This window comes from Chelonia mydas, chromosome 25 (genome assembly GCF_015237465.2).
Source record: "Chelonia mydas isolate rCheMyd1 chromosome 25, rCheMyd1.pri.v2, whole genome shotgun sequence".
Lineage (NCBI taxonomy): Eukaryota > Metazoa > Chordata > Testudines > Cheloniidae > Chelonia > Chelonia mydas.
The window spans coordinates 15,596,780-15,621,250 of record NC_057858.1 but is presented as its reverse complement, the minus strand read 5'-3'; the positions used below and the strand labels follow the sequence as shown (position 1 = coordinate 15,621,250).

Below are 24,471 nucleotides of genomic sequence, written 5' to 3'. Positions count from 1 at the left end.
ATATTTGTCTAGTTTTACAACAGGCTACATAAAAAGCACTAGCATAGTCAGTACAAACTAAAATTTCATACAGACAATGAGTTGTTTATACTGCTCTATATACGATACACTGAAATGTATATACAATATTTATATTCCAACTGATTTATTTTAATAATATATGGTAAAAATGAGAAAGTAAGCCATTTTTCAGTAATAGTGCACTGTGACACTTTTGTACTTTTATGTCTGATTTTGTAAGCAAGTTGTTAAGTGAGGTGAAACTTGGGGTACACATGACAAATCAGAATCCTGCAAGGGGTACAGTAGTCTGGAAAGATTGAGAGCCACTGGTTTAGCCTTACACCAGAAGCCAGATTTCCCTCTATCAGTTTTAATTGTGGAAGAGAGGAGAAAAAGTAAGGTGGAGATAGCTCAGATTGTTTCTAAAGAAAATAAGCAAAGGGAGCCATTAACTTCTCCCCTTCCCCCACCCAGATTGAGGAGCACAATGGCCATGTGTTCACGAGCTACCAAGTGAGCATTCGGCAGTCATGTGAGCAGTGCTCGTCCTACATCTGGCCAATGGAGAAGGCCTGTCTTTGCAGTAGTAAGTGGAAATGGCTCATTCTTGCCACTTAGTTTTTAAAAATTGCAGATCCTTACAAGTTTGGAGGGCACAGGCATAGCCTTGTTGGTGGGGGTCTGGGCTGGGAGCGCTTTGCAAGCGGTGGGGCCAGGGCAGGTAAGACCTTGCATGTAGGGGGGCGCCTGAACAAGTTGCCATGGGGGTGCATGTGCAAGTTGGCTGGCACAGGTGGCAGGTAGGATTCTGGCAATTCTTGCCAGCCACTTCATGGAGCAGCAGCAACACCACCACTCAAAGAAACTACATGTCCCTTTTCTGTGGCTGAAGAGTTCGGGATGAGGTGAAATGAGGGAGGAAAACCTGACCAGTTGGGTTTCCTAATGACTTGAAGTGATATTGTCATATCCCAACTGGAGCAGCCCTACAGCTAAGAATATTTTTCCATCTCCCATGCAGAGGGTAATTTGTGTTTTGGGGAAAACTCCAGTATGCAGCATATTTGGACTATATAGAGACTAATAGCAAATGGGAAACTGAGGAAACTTTGCATTTGAATCTGCTTTGATCTGTCAGTAACAGTCCCTCTCCTCTGTAGTCTGCAAGTTGATTTGCCACAAGAAATGCATGTCCAAAACTCAGAGCTGCTGCACATCCCCCTGTGGAAAAAAGGTAAGAGAAGTCCTGCCCTCAGAGTACACATGTGTAATGTGTTAAACCAGCTGTTAGGCAGTGATGGCCTGATTGTATCAACAACTGAAAATCTTGCCCAGTGCCACAGCCCAGACGCCATTCTCGCCAGTGGGCATCTTGTGACCAAAAGTTAGTAACAAGCATGGCATAAAACATTCAGCTTTCATTTAGGTGTAACAGGAGGTCCTAACTTAAATGAGTTTGGTAGCCTGGAAACAGGAATGCACATGACACTTGACCTGTATCAATTCCAGAACGACCAAGGTGTAGACTCCCGTCACTTCGGAGTGTGTGTGAGTTCCTTAATTAGCGATAAGAATTCAGTCCCAGTTGTTATGGAGAAACTACTAGAGTATGTGGAGATGCATGGCCTCTACACAGAAGGAATCTACAGGAAATCAGGGTCAGCAAATCGCATGAGGGAGCTGAAACAGTTGCTGCAGACAGGTATGTCTAAATAATGCTGTCAGCCTTTCCTGCTTCCCAGCACACAGTTCAGCTGCCCTGCTATTCTGAGAGCATCTGTAAGACTATTTCTTATCAGAAATACTGCTCTGCACTAACTTGTGCAGTATGGAGCCTGTATTACTGATTAGCTTGCTAATCTGTTCATGCTCATAAATACATATCTCGCAGGCACATTTTGAGTAGTCACGTGGGCTCCAGGGGAGTAGATACGCTAGTGCTTGAATTGTTTGTAGGCTCCCTTCTTTGGGAGCTGATTGTGTGTATCAAAGTAATCAGATGGGCTAAATCTAGTAACTCTCTTTTCAGATCCAAATTCAGTGAAACTAGAGAATTATCCCATTCACACCATCACTGGCATCCTGAAGCAATGGCTGCGAGAGTTACCTGACCCACTCATGACTTTTGCACAGTACGGTGACTTTCTCCGAGCAGTAGGTGGGTTTTGTCAACAATTTGTAGAGCAATAGGAATGTTTTCACTTGTTCTCTGTCTTAGAGAAGGATTTAGTGCCCCGGCACTAACTGTGTTTTTTGGCCTCTTCCTAGTCATCTTTACAGCAGTCACTCTAAAATTTGTCCTAGGAAACAGAAATTCCTGGGGTAAAATCCATTTTTGGGCTTTCTGATGTCAAGATTCCAGAATAGCAGCATCTATAATGACACTGCCCTTTCTCGTGGGGGGAAAAATGTTAGTATATTAAGTGCAAAAAATGTGAACGGACCTAGAGTCTGACATTCCTTGCATTTGTCACTCTGTCCTTACCATGCTGTTATGAGCATGTGAAAAGGTGGGGAACTAATACCATCTGGTGTGTGCTATTGTCTCTCACTATAGTAGGGTGAGTAAATGAAGTGACAGCCAAGGCTTCTAAAGTACTAAGCAACAGGAGAGGTTCAGACATGGTTTTAGCTTAAGATCCCTAAACCCCTCCAAGAGCATTCAAATGTTCTGGCGTTAATTGACCGGTGCTTTAGAACTGCTGTGAGCTCCTGAGTGTCTTGAGATCTTGCTGTGCTCGTCTCTTCTTATGCAGAGCTACCAGAAAAGCAGGAGCAACTCGTTGCCATTTACAGTGTCCTTGAACAGCTTCCACAAGCCAATCACAACACCCTGGAGCGACTCATCTTTCACCTTGTCAAGTAATGATCTTTCCTTTCCTTTGGATTGTATCTGCGCTGAGTCCAGTCTCCCTCTGGTGTCACTTTCCAATTACTGTTAAAAAAGCCACGTAAACCAGAGATCAGTATATTCATCTTGTGGAATTTTGAATTTGTCTTGGAAGCTTTCTGATGGCCTGACCCATTTTGGGATCTGAGTGGGGATTTTACTGCTTTGTGTGAAAGACTGATATGACAAGGGTGAGAATTTAGGGTTGGCAATTTGTGTGCACGCGTGGCTCTCTCTTTCCTGCAAGCCAGTCTAATTGTGTCAGGTGAGCCAAGCAGCATTAGCTCTGAGAGCATTGTAAGTCCTGGTTGAGTGGTGGTGGGTTTGAGCAGCCTGGAATGCAGGGATTAGTGTGGTTGGATGGCAGATACTATGAGGATGTAAGCGCAGCTGAGTGGCAGAGGCAACATGAGCACTGTAAATGCTTGTAAGTGTTCTAGTGATAAGCTGGGTACTGCTGGCAAGGGGGCATGAAGTGGAAGGATCTGCTTTCAGCTGAGAGGACCTAAGTAGGAACCTGAAAATAGAGTGATAACTGACTCACGAGAGGGGACACAGAGTGGCTGGCCAAGGTTCATCCAGGCTACCTCAGTCTGTGTGGATTCATATTCTCTTTCGTGCAACAAGATGTAAAATTCACGTATTTAAAAACAAGTTTCCATAACGTCTTGCGTATATTGAACCCTCTGGAGCTTCCTCCATAGCTGCCAAGCTGAGACACTAGCAAAGTTTGATCAGATCATTTGTTTTCTAGCAAGATTTACTAAGAAACTTTCATTTTGTTCCAAACATTGAATTTCAGAGTGGCTCTAATAGAAGATGTCAACCGTATGTCACCCAATGCTCTGGCCATTGTCTTTGCTCCATGTCTCCTGCGCTGCCCTGATAATTCTGACCCACTCACCAGTATGAAGGACGTCTCAAAGACAACCATGTAAGTCTCGGCACTTGGTTTGCTGCAGAAGTCTGTATGGGGTGAAACTGCCCTTTCAGTTGGTGCGTGTCTCTGGTGCTGTCGTGTGCACCTCATCTACCTCTTGCAGTTTGATCCATGTTAGAACTATCCAATGTAACAAACTTTGTTCGAGCCCTGTTGGCAGGACAGGCTGGAGGACTGAGTGCAGAATTAGGAGCCAGTAAATTCTAAGTTCTAATCCTGGCTCTGGCACTGATTTCTGTGGCTTTGGCACAACAGGCCCCAATCTTGATGAGGACATCAGGGTACTTCTGTAACTATTAATAATTAAGGGTCCTTTATTTGTTTTGCAAGCAGGGCTTGGATGGATGGAGGGGGATATGTACAGCGTGGTGGTATTAATCTGTATGTGTAAAATAAAAATAATAATTGGGCCAAAATGTAGCACCATTCCTGTATAAACAACTGTCCTATAGCTGTATTGAGATAGGAGCCATTACTTACATGGTATGTCATAGAAATTAAACACTGTCACTTGCCTACTTGGGAGCCCTTCAGCCTTTACCTCCTGAGCCTTGCTCGAGTTGACAGATGTGCCCGTATCCTCTCTGTGCTAATTACTAGCATCGCTTGCCTTACTGCAGCCTCTCTAGCTGGCCTTGGACCTGCCTCAGTTATTTTAAATAAAGAGCCAGAGCAGAAATGAAAGAAGTGTTTGAAAAATAATAAAGCGGTGGCTTTTTCCAACTTCTGATTCAGTTTGCTCTTCCTGTGGGGCTGAAAAGGTGGAGAAGGGCAGAACCTTCTATACCCTGCAGTGTCTGTGCCGGAGCAGGCAGAGGACAGCAGGTAGAAGAAATAGAAATAGCTGGCAGCGTGGGTGATGCTTGTTCACTTACCATTGTTGCATGGAGACACAGTGTGCAAAGGTTCTGGTTATCCAAGTAAGAACATGTATCATCTGTACACAGCTTTTGGTTGCGCCCAGTCTTGCTTGTCTGTGTAGACTCTTCACCCTGCACTCGTACAGCACCACCCTCTAAAGAAAGTGCCTCTGGAGACTTTGGTTTGAGAGGGGGCCATCCACATGTGTGTCTAACATCCCTAAGTTGGGTGTATTCATGAGCAGTGTGTTGAAGATCTGTCCATGTGTTGGTGACTCATCCCATCCCCCATGGCTGTCCCCAAACCATGTGTAGGTATCCAGGGAGAAGGCTGCTGAATTAACTCTTGTACTTTCACACAGGTGTGTGGAAATGCTAATAAAGGAGCAGATGAGAAAATACAAGATTAAAATGGGTGAAATTAACCAGCTGGAAGCAGCTGAGAGCATTGCTTTCCGCCGACTCTCATCGCTCCGGCAGAACACGGTAAGTGCTATAATGAGTAACAGGCCCCCCATCCCAACAGGGGCTGTATCACAGTCTCCTTGGGGTGGGGGAAATGCACAATAGCCTTACCGTTCCCAGCCTGCTCAGCTTGTCAAAGACCAAATGCTGGTTACTGACCTTGGATTATAATGAAAAGGAAGTTGGCCCAGCCCAGTGTTGCACTGGGAACTAGGCCTCTGCCATGTGGAAGTCTGAGTTTGAATGAGCTCAGTGTGCTGGGGAGGGAGCACCTCTTGATGATGTAAGTACAGAGAGCATCTGGGCAGCAGCCAGCAACTCCGTAAGTAGGATTGTGAGGTGGTTGTGTCTGTTCGGTGCCAAGTAACCTAAAGGGGATTCCTTCATTTCGGAGGCTATGGTGATTCACTTGCTCAAAGTGTGCTCTCACTTCAGTCTCTGGTACTTCCATGAAAAGCTCAGCTACGCTGAGTGTGCCAAAGTCACGTTTCTGGGCTGGCTCTGCAATGGCATGGACTGTGATCAAAAGCATAATGTTTGGGGTGGGAGCAATCATAAATTATGTATATATTTGTGCATAGTACAAAGAGCTGATATCTTTTTTCTAGGGCACGGTGGTTTAGTATAAAACATGAGACACCCACTCAGAGATCTAGATTCTGTGTCTAGTTCTGCAACAATCTCCGTGTGTGTCTTTAAGCATGTCACCTCTCTGGGACTCAATTAACTCTTACAATTGCCCCTGCTTGAAGGATTTGCCTCCCAAAAGGCACAGGTGCTGGAACTAAGGGTGCGGGGGGTGCTGTGGCTTGAAGTGGTTTCCATGATATACAGGGTTTACAATTTTGTTCAATGGCTCTCAGGACCCCCACTATACAAATTGTTCCAGCACCCCTGCCAAAAGGAGTGGTGTGAGGCTTTCCTAGGAAGTTGTGGAATGCAGAGAATTAAGGTCTGGAATGGAAGAAGTGGGCCTACAGCTTCTGGCTCCTAGCCCCAGTGTTCACTCTTCTCAGCTGAGGAGGCCGTTCAGAGAGATCAGAGGGACGAGCATCCCTTTATCAGATCCTGGTTGACTGGGACCAGGGGACTCGAGAGATGAGTGTATAGCTTCAAGTGTGCATACAGTACAGGCTGCCAGCACTGGGATTATTGTCAGAGTAGTAACTCCTACCCACGCTACTGCCCATGTAAGAAGAGCAATTTCCAAATGTGGCACAATCAAAACAGAGTGTCGCCAGGACACTTTCCTTTGTGAGGGCTATTTCCCTCCTTTTTTGGCACTAGAGTGGCTTTAAACAAAGAAATTTTTTTGTATAATTACATAAGAACATAACAGCCAGATTGGGTCAGACCAAAGGTCCATCTAGCCCAGTATCCTGTCTTCCAACAGTGGCCAATGCCAGGTGCCCCAGAGGGAATGAACAGAACAGGGAATCATCAAGTGATCCATCCCATCACCCATTCCCAGCTTCTGGCAAACAGAGGCTAGGGACACCATCCCTGCCCATCCAGGCTAATAGCCATTGATGGACCTATCCTCCATGAATTTATCTAGTTCTTTTTTGAACCCTGTTATAGTCTTGGCCTTCACAACAATTAGTAAAAGTGAATTAATTTCCAGCTGTCTGTCTTAAATGGCTGAATAATTTGGGGGTGGAGGGGAGGGAGTCAAAAACACAAAATCCGCTTTAAACAGGAACCAGGCCTGGAAAAATTTCAGCCCAAAAGGGGGGGGAGAGTTTTATAAAGCTGAGTGACTGAAAATGGTGGTTATCATGGAAATGCTGAAGTAACCCTAACTATAGTTGCTCTCATGCGAGTGGTACCACAAAACTTCCTAATTTAAAATGCAAAAAGAAAAGCTCTTTGGGAATGTATCTGCAGGCCAGAGGTAGAAGTGTAGGGAGTGAACAGGAGTTGTACATGTGGAGCTAGGATTTGAGTCAGCCCAAGTGAGAAGCTGACACACACCAGTGTGCACTTCCAGTGCTTTACAAGAGATTCCGTCAGTGTCAGACATGTGACCACCCCTACCCCAAAGGACTTGCAGTCTAACTGCACAAACAAAGGCTCTCTGTATCAAACAGGACTTGCACTGAGTGAGATTTCTTCACAATTCTTTGGCCACATCATGCCATTGATTTAAAAAAAAAAAAAAAAAAAAATTAAAGCAGAACTTCCCTGCAGACTTCATTGTGGAGTTTGGCTTTAAAATCAATGGGATGAAAAGAGCCTTTTGTTTGGCAGTTAAATAGTGTTAGACCCGTATGTGTTAAGCTTGCATGTCTGTTTTTAATCCTGGATGTAAGAATTGTGACAGCCAAGCAATGAGGTTCCACATATGGACCTCAGGATAGTGGCCTTGTATTTGCTGATTCAAAACCTGATACAGCTGGTCTGTGTGCCCTAGAAATCTGACATAAGTGAAAAATCAGAGTTTAAAAAAAAAAAAACAAAAAACCCCCACCTAGATCTAGCAGGTTAAAATATGTACAGTGGAGCAAGAAGGTCTTTGATAAAGAAAGATCCAATATCTTTGTGCTTGGGTAGATCAAAATGTTTTTAAAACCTTAAATAGTGCTTTTATAGAACCTCCAAACACATACATTGCAAAATATCACAGTGATAGAACTATCGAGATTACCATTAAGTCTGACACATGAAGTTTTAATGTAACTGTTCTGATCAGAAAAAACAACTTTCTGAAGTTATCATGATGTAGTGAATTTGGTCTTCATCTTTCTCTAGCTCTGGCCTGTAAAACTTGGGTTTTCTTCTCCTTATGAGGGGGTGCTGGTATGTACAAGATCTGATGTGTTTATAGTGCATGGTTAATTCTCCTATGGCACCACAGCATGATGGGACATTTGCTGCTTATTATAACTTACATGGTATGAAATAGATTTCAAAACATTCCAGACTGCATGCATCACTGCAGCCCTTTCCCCAGAATGCATGCACTGCTACTGTCCAATTCCTTCCTCACTTCACCATTTCTTATTAATGAAGTTCTAACCTGTGCCCATACTGAATGGAACAAGAATTTGTAGTTAACTCTCACAGCTAAACAAGTGTTGGCAAACGTACTCTCTCCATTGAAAAATGTGAAAAAAGAAAAATGTTAAAACAAATTAGGTGAATTTAAACTTTCAAGGCAAATTAAAGCTACTGTGTGGCCTATTCAAAGATACCTGTATATATGGAATGGATATCTAACACCCCCCTTCCCTACTTCTGTGGGAGCCCTTCACTTGCCCTACCTTCACCTGCCCACCTTTTATAACTAACTTTCTGTCCGGACGGTAGTGTGAGATATCCTACTCCTGATCATGAAGCATAACACATCCAACTTCCTTACAGAGTAAAAGCTCCCAAGACAGGGGAAATGACAACAGCTTCCCTGAGCTGAGATCACTGCAGGAGGAAGACGAGGTGTCTGATGTTGATAACCGGGAAAAGGAGATTTTGATAGAACGCATACAGTCAATAAAAGAGGAAAAGTGAGTCCCAGCTTCATATTTCTAATTAAATCTATTGAGCTTATGCCTCGTGTCCTGGGAGGCAACACAGCATGCTGCTTTACTTCTGTGTTGCATTTCAAACATAATTTGCGAAGTCAGAATGCAGAAGAGGAGAGGCAGTAAAAGGTAACAGGCAAAGGAAATATTTTCAGGTGAAATTTGGTGAGGTATAGGTGCAGGACTGCTTTGCTTCTAAGGTCTGCTCTACTTAGAATAGTTCATGTCAGCAGCATTGGTAAATATTGTAAGTCAGTGACTTTCTGGAGTGCTATGATCTATATGTGTTTGATGCAGGGAAGACATAACTTACCGATTACCTGAGCTTGACCAGCAAGGCTCTGATGAGGAAAATCTAGACTCTGAGACCTCAGCGAGCACGGAGAGTCTGCCAGAGGACCGAATAGGGCGGCTGGATACTGAAGGTCAGTATTAAGGTAGTGTGTGCTCTTTTTTTTTACCCTCTACATTATTTCATATTTTACATATTTTGTGACATCTGGTCAGAACCAGTCATGTCAATTTTACATTTTTTAAAATGCACTTTAACTTCCAAGTAGCTTTTACTTTCTTTAAAGGAACCATGCTGTCTGAAATCCAGTGTCATGGTCGGTGCCCCAGTGTGCCTGCCAAAGACTCTTGCGGAGGGTCCAACGTTTCTCTTCCACTGGCCTCCACAGTCTCCTCAGTTACAAGGCGCAGACCATCATCAATGCTGGTCAAGATGAAAGTCCCCTGCCGAAATCCAGTGATGCCGACAGCAAATATAAAACTTCCGTATGGGATTACCAAAATGACAGAATCCCAGGGCAGAACGCTGGCTGAAGAATCTCAGCCAGTGGTGAGACGGAGGGACCGGCTAGCGAGGCGAACTGATAAAATTCACTCCGTATACATTGCACAAGGGTCTGTGGTGGCCCAAACTCAGGAACCTTTGGACGAATATGAACCAACAGCAAAAGTGAAGCGGAGGTTTTCAGACCCTTACTCACGCATTTCATGCATAGATGAATGAAATATTTAAAATGTTGGAATTTTTTAAAAATTGGGACCACAACTTTTAGCTCTGACCCTCCTTTAAGGACTGTGAACTTGTGCACTTGCGCTAAGCAGTCACTGGAGTCGCAGTCTGGAACTCTCAGCACTCTAAGGGTTAAGCACGGTTGCTTAAAACAAACAATATCCTGCTATTTGTAAACAAATTAAAAGAAACTGGTGGGGGAGGGGGAAAGTAGAATCTAAATCTGCTTTGGTCAGAGTAAAATACGGAGACTTGAGTCTGCAGGAAGACTCTAGTGACCTTAGTTTCTCCTGCTGTGCCTTTTTGTATTTGCTTACGATGGGCTCTAATAGGTCCGAAGGTGAGTTAGAGTCCCTAGGTTTTGCCTTACTCCATTTTTTTGTATGTTTTATGACAAGTTCCTTTGTCGTTTACAGAACTGTTAATGTAATAGCCTTAACTCAGACCAAAAATATATCAAAATGTTTATTAATACATTGCACTTTTTAAAAATACATGTGTTAGGTTATCAGTGTCCTATTGCTTAAGTGTCTGCCCTTTCCAGAGAGCCCTTTAAGTAGGAGAGAAGACACTTGATTCTGACCAAAAGTGGATCTGCTTCCCTGAGATTTGGATGCCATTTCCCACCACTTCCATAAAAGGATTTGGAGAGGGTTCTGCAGGGTAAATACTGATCATCAAAGGCCATGTAACCATGGAATGTTTCTGAGAGTTCAACGTTTTGTGTACAAGTACAACTGCATTGCTAAGCAAATGCAGATGTCGCAGTGGGCAACTCTGTGCAAGGCTTTGTTCAGCATATGTTGTGTATCACAATGCTGCAATAGTCACTGAGGGTCAAGCATGAGAACATGCAAGCACAAACAGTTTCCAAAACTTGGGCCATGTGAGTTGGGCTTAGTTTACCATTCAGTCTCTCCTCTACCAATGTGAACTGGGAATGTAGATTGGGCAGCAGATTTTCTGGCTGATATATGAGGAAGTCTGCTTATTGGCTCTAGTCAGGAATCCCCTCCAGTCTCCTCATTGAAAATTTTGAAATTTTAGCCCCCACCCCCCCCAAAAAACAACAACCCCACAACATTTTGATTTGGAAATGCTGTTATGGTGGCTCACGGGAATTATAGTTTGGGTGCCTCAGTGCCATGCTCCTTAAAGACTGATGTGACTACATCTCCTATGATATACCAGGATGTCTTGGTGGGAAAGGTCATGCATTACAGCAGTCACATAGCTGTAGGGCATCACAGGAGAAGTAGTCTAACTGGAGAGCCTGCTCCAGATTGAAGAATGGAAGCACAGGGGACCTAGGGTGACCAGACAGCAAGTGTGAAAAATTGGGACAGGGGGTGGGGGGTAAATAGGAGCCTATACATGAAAAAGACGCAAAAATCAGGACTATTCTTATAAAATCGGAACATCTGGTCACCCTAAGGGGACCTAAACTACAACTCTCATGTACTTCTGAATAGAAATTCTTCAGTTTTCAGACTTGCAATAAAAAAATCAAAATTTTCCACAGAATGCAGATACTTTTTACAAAATAAATTTAACTGAAACCCCAATTTTCCATGCAAAGAAGTCTTGACGGAGAACATTCAGCCAGTCCCGCTGCTTTATTGTAATTTAAATGTGCTGCTGTAACAATTAGTGATGAACAAACATACATTCCACCCTGTATTTAGAGCTGCTGTTGAATCAGTGGGGAGCGCACACTGACATAAAAAGGCTCTCTGGTAGACCCTGGCATGAGGAGTTTGCGGCTCTAAAGCTTAGAGGTGAGCCGGAAAACTCAAGTACCATATTTCACTAACTTTACAACTAGATGCTGAATGCCCCCGTCAGCCAGGTAGGGAGGGCATCATGAACAAAAACTGGACTGCTTTTTCTTGGCATATGACATGAAATTAGTGGGCCTAATTTAAAAAACAAAAACTCTATCTCCCATCTGAGATCAGAACAGAATTAGCCCCCATGGTGTTGAGTAACTATTTTCTTCTGCTGCACACTATCAGGCAGCCCTAAGCACAAATTGAGGCAGGCTAGTAAGACTCTTTAAAGTATCTTCCATATGCCTTGAAAGGTTTGTTTTAATATATGGAAATGACAATGCCTTTTATAAACTAGACTAACCTCATCCTGTTCTTGCTTGCCGTGTGTGGATTGTGTGCGGAGGGGCAGTGTCACACCATGAGGCATATGATGGAGCAGAACCTAGATGGCCACAATGGAAGTGAATGTCACAGGAACAGAACAAATCCAGTCTGTCTTGGTGACGTTACGGGCTGGCCCCTCTCCGTGTGCTCAGTTCTGTACAGCCAGGCATCAGCTGGCGTGGACAGACAACACCGCCCCGACAGTCTACGAGAGCAAGAGCGAGCGGGTGTTCTCCCCTCCACGGACCCCAGGGCCTCCTCCGGGGGGCTGGTTCGAGGTGGTAGTGACGACACACGTTCTAAGGAGGAATTTAGAAGAATTTTCTCCGACGTCAGGAGAATTATGCAGCTGCCTCGTGGCCGCGCCCAGCGGGCCTGTGCGCTGGGTAAATGACACGCAGGCCGCAGCTCGGGTCTAACCCTGTTCCGGCGTTAAACGCCTGGGCGGCGAAGTGCCTTACCTCCTGCGGGACGGGAGTTTTCACTCCCGGGGGCAGCAGCCGCGGGACAGTCGAGCCTTGCCTGCGTAATTCCCTCGCCCTGGGCCGCGTCACCTCCGGGCGGCACGAGCCCGTGACCCGGGCGGCTCCCGGGCGCCTGACGCTCCCGCGGCCGGGGGCACGTCGTTGAAGGGGAGACGAGAGCGGGCAGCTCCGCCGCCAGGGGGCCCCGCCGCGCCCGCCCGCTGCGCCTGCGCCTGCGCCGGGTGCTGCCCCGGGGCGGCCCGGGCGGGGCCCGCGTCCTCCTGCCGCGCTCCCGGCTGCCGCGCTCGGGCTGTCCCGCGCCAGCCCCGCCAGGCCCTGCCACGCGCCGCGCTGGGGGAGCCCCGCCGGGCCCTGCGCTCCGCTGACGTGTCCGGGGGGGCGGGAGCCCCGCCCTGCCACGTGGAGGCCGCGGCCGCTGTTCGCGTTGACCCGGAAGTGGAGTGTTCACGTGCCGGGTTCCGGTTCCGGGTCGGAGCGATGGCGGCCACTCGGCTGGAGCTGAACCTGCTGCGGCTGTTGAGCCGCTGCGAAGCGCTGGCGGCCGAGAGGCGGGAGCCGGATGAGTGGCGGCTGGAGAAGGTGCCGCGGGGGAGCGCGGGTTCCGGGGCCCGGCCGGGGGGCGGTGTCCCCGGCAGGCTCCAGCGCCGCCCGGTGCCGCTGGCCCCTGGCGCTCGCTGGGGAGCGGAGCCCCCGCCCCGGGCTGCCCCTCCCCGGCACGGGAGCCGGGGACAGGGGGCTCCGCGTCCCGCCCCGGGCTGCGCCTCCTGCTTTCCCGCGAGCGGGGCCCCGGCTCCTTCTGTTGCCTGCGCCCTCGAGCGAAGGCGAGAACCCGCCCCAGCCCCGCCGTGGTGCCCTGGCGGCTGCCCAACGCCCCCGGCCCGGGCGCCCTCCGGCCTGCAGCGCGGGAAGCTCTTCTAGCTCTTTCTCCCCGGGGGTCCCCATGGAACGTAGCGCGGCCTCTGGCGCCCTGTTCTGGCTGCCGCAGTAGCTGACCAAGTATGGAGGGGGGAATCTCCTTCCTTAGAGGTTTTTAAGCCCCGGCTTGACAAAGCCCCGGCTGGGATGATTTAGCTGGGGATCGGTCCTGCTTTGAGCAGGGGGTTGGACTCGATGCCCTCCTGAGGTCCCTTCCCACCCTGACCTTCTGTGACTCTGTGACTGGATTTTGCAAGTGGGACGGTAGCGGCACGGCTCGATTATCCCATTCTTTCGGCTGGGAGCAGGAGCTGGTCCTTTTCCTGGTGGTGTGCAGGCCCTAGTTTGATGAAGTGACCAAAGCAGCTTGATGAGCCATTTTCCCTGCAGACTTCTCAGAGGGATGCGGATGCTGTTTCCGCTATTGCGTAGACAAAGTGGTTCAAAGAATGTCATAGTCTTATTCATAAACCTTAACATGGTCTTGTAAACGCAGTGGTTACCCTGGGAGCTGCAAACTATGGTGACTGGGAGGAGATGCTATTTGGCAGAGAGCTCCCTTTGAGTCAGGTTGGCTGTAAGAGAAATCTCATGTTTCTGGTCTCTGATGTTCCCTTGGAAGATGTTCTCTTTCCCTGCCAGGGTATCAGTCTTCTGTGAGTGAAATGTCCAGGGTTGTGGGTAGGCTGGTGTATTTGGTTTCCTTGGCTAGAGCCCAGTCTTTCTGACTTAGAGATACTCTTCAGCTTTATTAAGATGAAATCTAATACAGGTGTCCTTGGACTTAGTATTGAACCCGAATTTAAAACCACATCATGTTTTCTCTTGGAAATTTCTTCAGCTTTATTCAGTGAGATTATGTTGTTAAATCTGAGGATTTTTTTTTTAATGTATGCTGTGTTCTACTTGTATTGGTGCCAAGATATTAGCGAGACAAGCTGGGTGCGGTAATATCTTTTATTGGACCAACTTCTGTTGGTGAGAGAGACAAGCTTTTGCTGTTACACAGAGCTCTTCTTCCGGTGTGGGAAGCTTCTAGCTTGTCTCTCTCACCAACAGAAATTGGTCCAATAAAAGATATTACCTCACCCACTTTGTGTGTCAGATTTTTTGTTAGATTGTTGGTTGTTTGACTTGCTTCACTATAGTGTTTCACATGGGCCTTCGTAAATTTACTGAATGTCGGCCTTTCAGAATTGTCTAATTTACTCTGAACTATACTTTTGTGAAGAAAAGAGATGTTAATCTGCCAGGATTTAAAGGATCTTTGTTTAATCATCCTGGCTGTGGCCACTGGATGTCACCCTTACTCCACACACGTAGCGGACCTCTCTTCTTGTTTAAGAACCCTGTTGTGATTGCCAGACTACCTGCTTTCATATGAGTAGATGGAGGTTCAAAGTTAGGGGAATCCTGCTCTCCAAAAACCAAGTACTATCTTGTTTTCCCTGAGAGGGAAATTAGATACAGCTTGCCCAACTTTTCCTAGAAAAGTTGAATATGAGCAGGAGGCAATTCTCTGCCCCAGTGTAAGCAAGAATATTCCCATATGTCAGTCAAAAAAGCAAACTGGATATTAGGAATCATAAGACTGAGAATATCTTATTGCCCTTATATAAATCCATGGTACACCCACATCTTGAATACTGCATACTGATGTGGTCTCCTCATCTCAAAAAAAGATACACTGGCTTTAGAAAAGGTTTCAAAAAGGGCAACTAAAATTATTAGGGGTTTGGAACGGGTCCCATATGAGGAGAGATTAAAGAGGCTAGGACTTTTCAGCTTAGAAGAGCGGAGACTAAGGAGGGATATGATAGAGGTATATAAAATCATGAGTGGTGTGGAGAAAGTGAATAAGGAAAAGTTATTTACTTGTTCCCATAATATAAGAACTAGGGGCCACCAAATGAAATTAATGGGCAGCTGGTTTAAAACAAATAAAAGGAAGTTCTTCTTCACTCAGCGCACAGTCAACCTGTGGAACTCCTTACCTGAGGAGGTTGTGAAGGCTAGGACTGTAACAGGGTTTAAAAGAGAACTGGATAAATTCATGGAGGTTAAGTCCATTAATGGCTATTAGCCAGGATGGGTAAAGAATGGTGTCCTAGCCTCTGTTTGTCAGAGGGTGGAGATGGATGGCAGGAGAGAGATCACTTGATCGTTACCTGTTAGGTTCACTCCCTCAAGGGGGCAGTATAGCATCTGAAACTTGCTAACTTGGTTTTTGCATCTTAGATTTCAAGCTGATGGTTGCTGTTCGTGGAGGCTTATTTCCATTTGTTGGAAGGAAATTTTGCTTTGAGAGTCCAGTTGTATGCCTTGTTAGCCTGCTATTAGATGGAGAGTGGGGGGAAGAGATGCTGGGAGTAGTCTACAGTACTTAGTTTTATTAATTCATAAGTGCCATTGATAAGATCAGGCTGCTAGACTCTGCATTTCCTTAACCTGTCTCCTGGTGATGATCCTCTCATTAAGACTGTAAGATGCAGACTCTAAAGAGTGTGTATGTGTGAGAGTCAGATATAACTTTGTACAGCTGGCTTTTAAAAACAAGCCACATTAGCCCACGTAAAAACAATATTGGACGATGCTTTCTTTGAAAACAATGACAATCCTCATTATCATTAGTGCTTTATATCTGCACTGCCTTTAGCATTTGCCACACTGCTTCCTGTTAATCCTAACTCTTACAACTGTTTTTTTTTAGTATGTAGGTGCTCTCGAAGAGATGCTCCTTGCATTAAAGAAACACTCAAGGTGAGATGCTGTCTCTGAGACGGAGGTTGGAAGGAAAACATGTGTGTTCTTTTTCAAGTAACCTCTTAGGTGGGAAATAGGCACAACCCAGGAACACTGATGCTGTGGGACGCTCGGGACTGTGAGGATAGCAGAATGGTTTGTGCTTAGGGGATGCCCTTTGTAGTTATAGCCCTAGAGCTCACTTAGCTCTGCTGGTTTTTTTGCTGTTGGGAGGGTGTGTGAATATCGGTAAAGACAGCTCCGGGACTGTTGTTTCACTTACGTTGCAGGAGCACTCAAAGGCCCCATTTATGACCTGAGCCCCATTGTGCTGCACAAACCTACAGAAAGACATGGTCCAAGCCCCAAAGCCCTTAACAGTCTATTCAGACAAGCCAGACAGGTGGCATAGAAGTGTCAAAATGTCGTATTGGGCAATTTAAATGAAAAAGCCTCCAACGTTTCCCAGGTGCTCCAGCGGTCTGCATTGCCGGTATTGCTCTCGCGCACCTCCCTGCACTCTGCCATCCCCGTGGGAAACCATGCAAGTGTCACCAGAAAAGGTGCAACCGCAGCAGCAGCATGGCAAGCTACAACCCCCTCCCCGACGCACCACCCTGAGCAGCTGCATGTCAGCCCTGTTCTAGAGGTGATACGTGATCATTCTGCCCAGTTCAATCCAGTGTCCTTCAGACATTACGAGTGAGGGTGACCCTAGCTCTAAGCTGTTTCTGCTGGAAAATGCTGCTTAATCTCTTGACTGTTCCACGTGCATGTGACTTTCTGAAATACTTGCAATCGGAAATACTGACGCTCCTGGCTTTCATGGTTTCTTTTGACTCTTGCAGCAAGCCTGCCCCTGAACTGCTGAATGAATACTCCCGCAAAGTGGACTTCTTAAAGGGAATGTTAGAAGCTGAAAAATTGGTAAGAACCTTCTGTCCAGCCTGAAGTGACTTACTGAGCGTTTGGTTTTTTGTCTGTCTGTCTGCACCACATCTCACAGCAATAAGCAGGTGTCTTAGTGCACCCACGCACAACCTTTCGCTCAAAATCACGAGTGATGTGTCTTGGGAACTTGTCGTCTGTTAAATGTAAGGGGTTGATATTTAGAGTTATAAACTTTCTCCCCACCCCTCAGAGAACCACCAAGAAGGCAACTGTTTCTTCTATGGTTTATGGTGTCCCCTTCACCTTTGAGCTGAGAGCTTTTGGGGGAAGGCTGTCTTTGTACAGTGCTGCATACGTCTGCTGAGCTATGGACTACTGAAGAGCTCTGCTGCAATTAGACTGGATTGAGTCTGTGTTGTCATGCCCTCTCGCTCACCCTCCGTTCTGTGGGAAGTAGCAACAGAAGAGCTCCCTGGTTATTCTCTAGCCTCCTCTGCAGAGCACAAGATTAATTTGGCCCTCTCTTTATAGTCGTCGTCTGCAGAAAAGGCCCTGGCAAATCAGTTCCTGGCTCCCGGCCGAACTCCCACTACAACCAAAGAGCGAACCCCAGCAACTAAAATGGTTCATCTGCAGACAAAGGCTCGCTACACGGGCAAGATGAGGAGTGAGCTGCTTGGTACGGTAAGTTACGTTCTGCTACTGGCCTTTCGCTACTGCTAGTTCGAGAGGGATCTGCTGCCTCAGCCAGCTGCTGCCCTGGCACTCCCCTTCCAACCTGAAAGTGACCCTGCTTAGTAGCAGTGCTCAGCCATCTAGTTCCAGCGTGGGGGTAGGAGCAGAGCCAAGGGGAATCGTGTAGCCTCTGGTGAAATGGAATCTCAAAAACATCTTAAAGTACCATGCTTTTGGGCCCCGTGTACAGAGGTTACAACCAGCCCTCTCCCTGGGAGAGCTCAGATTCAGCTGGCAGCATGAGTGCAGGGGACTGGACTAAATGACCTCTTGAGGTCCCTTCCAGTTCTGTCATTCTGTGCTGCCCTTCAGAGGGCTGAGCTACAATTATGAGCCTGCGTTCTCTCCACCTCTTGTGCTGGACTCTTGGAGAGCCGGCCCCTGCTTCATGGTGTTGGAGTTTCTGATTGGAAATGTTGGGAACAGAGGATACTCTAGGGCACCGGGGTTGCTTGATGCAAGCCTGCAGGTCACTTCATCTGCCCATGTGTAATCTTACTGTGTTTCTCTCTCCTCTCCTCTGTATCTCCAGGATCCCTTGTCTGTCAATGGTAAGTTTATATCAAAGTAGATGGCTGGAATGTGTGTGGGGAGGAGGAAGGGGAAGAACAAGGGGTGACAAATCTTGCCTGACGAGCCAGAGCATGCTCCGTTTTTTTTGCTAGCCTGGAACTCTTCTTGTGAACCACTACATAAAGCAACTAAGTGCCTGGTTGGTTACTGAGATTGCAGTAGCTCCCAGTTTGGATCAGGCACCCATTGGGCTAGGTTCTATATAGTTGAAGTCTCTGCCCTGAACAGTTTACAAATCTAATTTAGGACTAGAGGCAACAAGCCAAGCTTTTGCCAGAAGCTGGGAATGGGTGACAGGGGATGTATCACTAATGATTACCTGTTCTGTTCATTCCCTCTGGGGCACCTGGCATTGGTCACTGTCAGAAGACAGGATACTGGGCTAGATGGACCTTTGGTCTGATCCAGTATGGCCGTTCTTATGTTCTTAATGTTACCTATGACACTGCATGACACCAGAACATGTCTGTCTGTCTCCCATTGGGAGGCAAGGCTTTCTAAACCCTTGTTACCTGGTGCAGACACCCAGACAGATTTAAACCTCTTCTCTCCCCCACCCCCCCGTACCTCTTACAGAGTCTTTAGTTTTGTTTCTACAGTTTTCAATTATACCTGCTTAGTTTCCTGGTGCAGCAGCTTTCCACAAGAGAGCCAGGCCTGGAGGTTTATCTTCTGCTAAAATTCAAACTTTTTTTTTTCCCCAGAGTCTGAAGAGCTAAATTTAAGGAAACGGAAGTAAGTCATAGTTTAATATTTTGACTCTTCGTGATGGGGAAGCAAGGGCCTTTGACTCCTGAATGTACTTTATTAACTCAGCTAGAAAGGTTTTAATGCCCATTTGAAGAAGCAAACGTAAGTGGTTTCTTATTAGATGTTTTAATAAACTGATGCTCTGAATCCTCTTGCCATCTAAGCAGATTTGTGAGCTGTAGTGCAGCTCTGACATCACCTAATGGTGATCTAAGAACCACTGAGAACAGTCCATGACAACACCCAATGAGTCCTACGTTTCCTCCCTTGTGCTCTGCAGAGGCCTTGCATCTGAAGAGAAGCAGTCAGCAGCTGATCTGGATGCTGTGTTACAGCATCATCGCAGCATGCAGGAGAAGCTGGCTGAAGAAATGTTGAGTTTGGCTCGCAGTCTCAAAAACAACACCCTGGCAGCACAGAACGTTATTAAACAAGATAACCAGGTAGCACAGATTGCAGTGCAAGAAACTATTCAGATTCTCAGTATTGCAGTCCATAACACTAATGTGCCAAGATATGGGGTAAACTGGAATATCTGTAACTTAATTCTAAATGTGACTGGAGCGGGCGAGAGTTTGCTGGAAGGACCTGTCAGCATCCTCCATAGTGCAACCATAGAGTCTTCAGTTTTGTAATCAATAGCCATATCTTTGAAACCTGGATGCCTGATGTAAAAGTAGTGTGACTCTCAGGTGCTGAGCACCCACAAATCCTGCTGAAGTCAGTTGGAGTTGCCGGTACTTGACACCTTTGACAATCGGATGCCTACAGATGGCTTCAGGGGGCCTATCTTTAACTACTCAGGTTTGAAAACTGCGGGGTTTAGTACTTATGGCTTGCTCAATCATCTCTTCTCCATGGTTGAAATATGGCTCCTACTGTTTAGGCTACATCAACACAACTTGGCTTAATCAATGACAAGCACTAAAATGTCGTCTTTCTCGTCTTGCAATCAAATCTTACTTACAGCTTGCTCTTTTTTGTTCCCTAGACATTGTCTCACTCTCTCAGGATGGCAGACCATAACTTTGAGAAGCTGAAGGATGAATCTGAACGCCTTGAGCAGCATGCAAAGAAATCTGTCAACTGGCTGCTCTGGATAATGTTAATTGTAGTTTGTTTTATTTTTATTAGCATGATCCTCTTTATCAGAATTTTTCCTAAACTCCGATAATGTGTACAGCCTCCAGGAGCAACAGGTAGAAAGCTAGACAGTATGTGACACTCTGCCCATTCCCAGCAAGTCTCTTTGACCAGTTTGGTAAGTACTCACTGTAAGCAGTGACCTACCTCTGATCATATCCTGAAGGGGGTCACCAGGGGCCTAGTCCTCCATCCCTTCCTTGTGCTCTTACTGGAGTTGGTGAGACACCTTGTGAACAGCTTCCTAAGTTGGGTCCCTCAAGTATCCCTTTTGCTTGACTAATATGGTTGTTTCTTGAGAAAGAAACTGCAATAAAGATGGCACTTTCAGTGGAATATCCCTAGAAATAGATCCTTCCAGGTGCCTTGGTAGATATCTGCCGTCCACTTGTGATGTGGCTAAGGCAAATGCTATTGTTCCTTTATAAGGGAGTTTACTTTCATTGGAACAGTACACAACTGAAGGATTAAAGACCATATAGAATCATAGAATATCAGGTTTGGAAGGGACCTCAGGAGGTCATCTAGTCCAACCCCCTGCTCAAAGCAGGACCAATCCCCAATCAAATCATCCCAGCCAGGGCTTTGTCAAGCCTGACCTTAAAAACTTCCAAGGAAGGAGATTCTACCACCTCCCTAGGTAACGCATTCCAGTGTTTCACCACCCTCCTAGTGAAAAAGTTTTTTCTAATATCCAACCTAAACCTCCCCCACTGCAACTTGAGACCATTACTCCTTGTCCTGTCCTCTTCTACCACTGAGAATAGTCTAGAACCATCCTCTCTGGAACCACCTCTCAGGTAGTTGAAAGCAGCTATCAAATCCCCCCTCATTCTTCTCTTCTGCAGACTAAACAATCCCAGTTCCCTCAGCCTCTCCTCATAGGTCATGTGTTCCAGACCCCTAATCATTTTTGTTGCCCTTCGCTGGACTCTCTCCAATTTATCCACGTCCTTCTTGTAGTGTGGGGCCCAAAACTGGACACAGTACTCCAGATGAGGCCTCACCAATGTCGAATATTTGCTCTTTAGAAACCCACTGACTTTAACAGGACCCTTGCTGCAATTGTCTTTGTAACCAGCCTGTAGCAGGTATGGAGGGAGCATTGTTATTGAGTGGGCCCCCTTGGGTCAGAGTAGGCAAGAAGGAAAATTAACTTCACAACCTTGCCTTCCCGCCTATTGGACTCTGGTCACGGAAGTCTCCTGAAGCCTGGATTTATGGGAGAAGACGGAGGTTGGAAGCATCTAGTTTGGGAAGCCTGAATAAACCGGCTCATCTCCTCTTACAATCACAAACCCTAACATGCAACCAAAGTACAGAGCGTGTCATTTACCTTTATTCCATTCCTTCAGGAAGCAGCTGATGGTGGCTGTTCAGCCCTGAACATGCAATGTACTTCAGACTGTGCAGACCCTGCCTGCCTATGCATCTTGTTGCTTCACTGTAAAATGAGAGTCGAGGAAGTTGGTCTCTCTTTAAATAAGGCATTTACTTAAGGAAAATATCAGCCAGTATCTTCTGGGCTGGGCTTATTTGCATGTTTGCCTTCCTTAACTCTTATTGTTTTTCTAGTGGAAGATACCCTGAAGTTTTCAGCCATGTTCTGCTCTTGATGAAGTGCTGGCTTGCTGTACTGGATGAAAAAGAGAGCAGTGTAATCATCCCACCCAACCTGCTCATAAAGAGAGGGTGTGAGATTCTGTCTCTCCTGCCCTAACTTTTAAAGCATCAGTACTGCAAAGTGCCTGCTTTCACTTCAGTTTAAACCATTCTTACAAACTGTTACTGTTGGTATTCTGTATATTGCTGTCTATTTTGTACAAGTTTGTATTGGTTTCTCTTTGACTTATGTATTACTATATGATTTTCATAATTAGAAGCAACTGCCATCTTCTCTCTATATATAGCAAGTGAATGTTGCACAGTACTATATTGCAGCTTCTGGGGTGATATGTATTCCTGCAGATCGTATAGATTTAAGAGCAAACCCATCCACAGTAGAATGTGTACCTTCTATTGTCACACAAATCCTCCTTAATCGCTTCACGTTGTAAGAAAACTGTCACTGTTCCAAACTCCTGCCTTCATCTGGTGCCTCTCAGAGGAAAGCTGAAAAGTGCATCTTCCTAATTCTTTATATGCATTGCCAGTATTCTTGCCAGCAAATTAAAGTAGTATGGGCTGGATGAATGGACTATAAGGTGGATAGAAAGCTGGCTAGATCGTCAGGCTCAACGGGTAGTCATCAATGGCTCCATGCCTAGTTGGCAGCTGGTATCAAGCGGTGTGCCCCAAGGGTCGGTCCTGGGGCTGGTTTTGTTCAGTATCTTCATTAATGATCTGGAGGATGGCGTGGATTGCACCCTCAGCAAGTTTGCAGATGACACTAAACTGGGAGGAGTGGTAGATACACTGGAGGGTAGGGATAGGATACAGAGGGACCTCGACAAATTAGAGGATTGGGCCAAAAGAAATGAGATGAGGATCAACAAGAACAAGTGCAGAGTCCTGCACTTAGGACGGAAGAATCCAATGCACCGCTACAGACTAGGGACCGAATGGCTCGGCAGCAGTTCTGCAGAAAAGGACCTAGGGGTTACAGTGGACGAGAAGCTGGATGTGAGTCAACAGTGTGCTCTTGTTACCAAGAAGGCTAATGGCATTTTGGGATGTATAAGAAGGGGCATTGCCAGCAGATCGAGGGACGTGATCGTTCCCCTCTATTCGACATTGGTGACTGGAACACATGACTTATGAGGAGAGGCTGAGGGAACTGGGATTGTTTAGTCTGCAGAAGAGAAGAATGAGGGGGGATTTGATAGCTGTGTTCAACTACCTGAAAGGGGGTTCCAAAGAGGATGGCTCTAGACTGTTCTCAGTGGTAGCAGATGACAGAACAAGGAGTAATGGTCTCAAGTTGCAGTGGGGGAGGTTTAGGTTGGATATTAAGAAAAAAATTTTCACTAGAAGGGTGGTGAAGCACTGGAATGCGTTACCTAGGGCGGTGATGGAATCTCCTTCCTTTGAGGTTTTTACGGTCAGGCTTGACAAAGCCCTGGCTGGGATGATTTGATTGGGGATTGGTCCTGCTTTGAGCAGGGGGTTGGACTAGTTGACCTCCTGAGGTCCCTTCCAACCCTGATAGTCTATGATTGTATATCTAGGCTCTGATCCTGTAGTGATATGGGTACTACACGGGAGCCCCATTAGACCTGCGTGGGTGATGGGGCTCAGCCTGGACTCTTCTCCTTGTAGGATTAGGGCTGAAGCGAGCCAACCTTAGCCTTGCTGTAAGCAGGTGAAACTCAATCAAGTGCAGTGAGACTTGCACCCACTTATGTCAAGGCCGACTTTGGTCCTGGCTGTATTTTGTTGACACACGCTTTGCATCCACATTCTGTAGGATGTAGGGTGGTGATGTACAGAGAAGGTAATCAGTTACAACCTGATAGGGTTGATAAGAGTTTACATGATGTCGTGAAGGGCTGCTGTGTCCAGAATCAGATGAGTGGTATTGTTGAAGTTATACTTTGTTAGTGTGAGGGTGACTGTGGTGTAATGTGTGTGTGTGTGTAGGGGACAGAGGCTGTGCCTGTGGAATCTAAAGTCCGCTCAGAATGAGAGTACTTGAAAAGCATCCATTCCATCCAGGAAAAATCTAGTGTCCAGGTCCTAAGGCAAAGAGAAACTCATGTATGTGCAAAATAGACACAGAGAAACGTTTGGCTTCTAAGTTGTCCCTGAAACTTGGAAAATGGTTCTTCAAAATTAGGCAGGACTTGCATTGCTCTTCTAGGTGTAGTTGCTAGTGATAACGAGTTAGGTGTGTCTGGTGTTTAAGTATTTTTAAATCATTTGTGAGGAAGGGAAGGAAATAGAAGAGATCACTTTTATGAACCACTAGGTGGCCATGTTACCAGTGCTTCCTGCCTGCTGTGTTCTGTTTCAGCAGAAGGATTGCTGAGTATAGTGCATAATGCTCTACAACAGAGGTGGGCAAACTACAGCCCGCGGGACCGTCGTGCCCGGCCCCTGAGCTCTCGGCTGGGGAGGCTAGCCCCCAGGCCCTACCCCGCTGTCCCTCCTCCCCACCACACCTCCCAGGCTTTCCAATAAGCCTGTCCTGCTGCTCTGAGTGGCATGGTAAGGGGGTGGGGAGAGGGTGGTTGGATGGGGCAGAGGTTTGGGGCGGTGCAGTCAGGAGACAGGGAGTAGGGGGGGGTTGGATAGGGGGTCGGGTGTCCCGGGAGGGCAGGGGACAGGGTGGGTTAGATAGGGGTTGGGGTCCAGGGGGGCAGTTAGGGACGGGGGTCTCGGGAGGGGGCAGTCAGGGGACAAGGAGTGGGGTGGGGGGTTGGATGGGTCTGGGAGCCTGTCA

The 24,471-nt window shown here is 46.5% G+C and overlaps 2 protein-coding genes and 1 long non-coding RNA gene across 17 annotated transcripts in view; 2 read left to right on the top strand and 1 right to left on the bottom strand.

Annotated features, from left to right (window-relative positions):
• MYO9B (myosin IXB) overlaps positions 1-10,192 on the top strand; it is a 76,197-nt gene extending 66,005 nt beyond the window's left edge. For 9 of the 14 annotated variants that reach the window (XM_037886051.2, XM_043536037.1, XM_037886053.2 and 6 more), the window contains 11 exons: positions 478-589; positions 1,164-1,237; positions 1,513-1,705; positions 2,033-2,161; positions 2,760-2,865; positions 3,696-3,827; positions 5,056-5,179; positions 7,910-7,957; positions 8,522-8,661; positions 8,977-9,104; positions 9,258-10,192. In XM_037886051.2, the coding sequence (XP_037741979.1) occupies positions 478-589; positions 1,164-1,237; positions 1,513-1,705; positions 2,033-2,161; positions 2,760-2,865; positions 3,696-3,827; positions 5,056-5,179; positions 7,910-7,957; positions 8,522-8,661; positions 8,977-9,104; positions 9,258-9,694 (1,623 nt within the window). In that variant the 3' untranslated portion in view covers positions 9,695-10,192. Of the gene's footprint in view, positions 1-477; positions 590-1,163; positions 1,238-1,512; positions 1,706-2,032; positions 2,162-2,759; positions 2,866-3,695; positions 3,828-5,055; positions 5,180-7,909; positions 7,958-8,521; positions 8,662-8,976; positions 9,117-9,257 lie in introns of all 14 variants that reach the window. The other 5 variants (XM_043536038.1, XM_037886052.2, XM_043536040.1 and 2 more) reach the window with 2 other exon arrangements.
• Positions 10,193-11,301: 1,109 nt separating this feature from the next.
• On the bottom strand, positions 11,302-12,759 carry LOC119564487. The gene is made up of 2 exons (XR_005223399.2): positions 12,318-12,759; positions 11,302-12,155 (listed from the first exon to the last, which is right to left on the bottom strand). It is a non-coding gene; the product is annotated as an uncharacterized LOC119564487 (long non-coding RNA).
• On the top strand, positions 12,754-21,993 carry USE1 (unconventional SNARE in the ER 1). Of its 2 annotated transcripts, none has more exons than XM_037886082.2 (8): positions 12,754-12,920; positions 15,967-16,016; positions 16,847-16,925; positions 17,421-17,573; positions 18,157-18,175; positions 18,902-18,932; positions 19,228-19,390; positions 19,939-21,993. In XM_037886082.2, the coding sequence occupies exons 1-8, from the start codon at positions 12,819-12,821 to the stop codon at positions 20,119-20,121; spliced, it is 780 nt and encodes a 259-aa protein (XP_037742010.1). In that variant the 5' UTR covers positions 12,754-12,818; the 3' UTR covers positions 20,122-21,993. The 2 variants fall into 2 exon arrangements, with proteins under 2 accessions (XP_037742010.1, XP_037742011.1); XM_037886083.2 differs by having other exon boundaries at positions 12,801-12,920; positions 15,974-16,016.
• Positions 21,994-24,471: the final 2,478 nt, after the last annotated feature.

Bases quoted from the DNA above. Each gene is read 5' to 3' on its own strand.
- USE1 (XM_037886082.2), top strand. From the start codon at position 12,819: ATGGCGGCCACTCGGCTGGAGCTGAACCTGCTGCGGCTGTTGAGCCGC. The intron at 12,921-15,966 runs GTGCCGCGGGGG...GTTTTTTTTTAG, and splicing joins ATGAGTGGCGGCTGGAGAAG to TATGTAGGTGCTCTCGAAGA. The intron at 16,926-17,420 runs GTAAGAACCTTC...CTCTCTTTATAG, and splicing joins TGTTAGAAGCTGAAAAATTG to TCGTCGTCTGCAGAAAAGGC.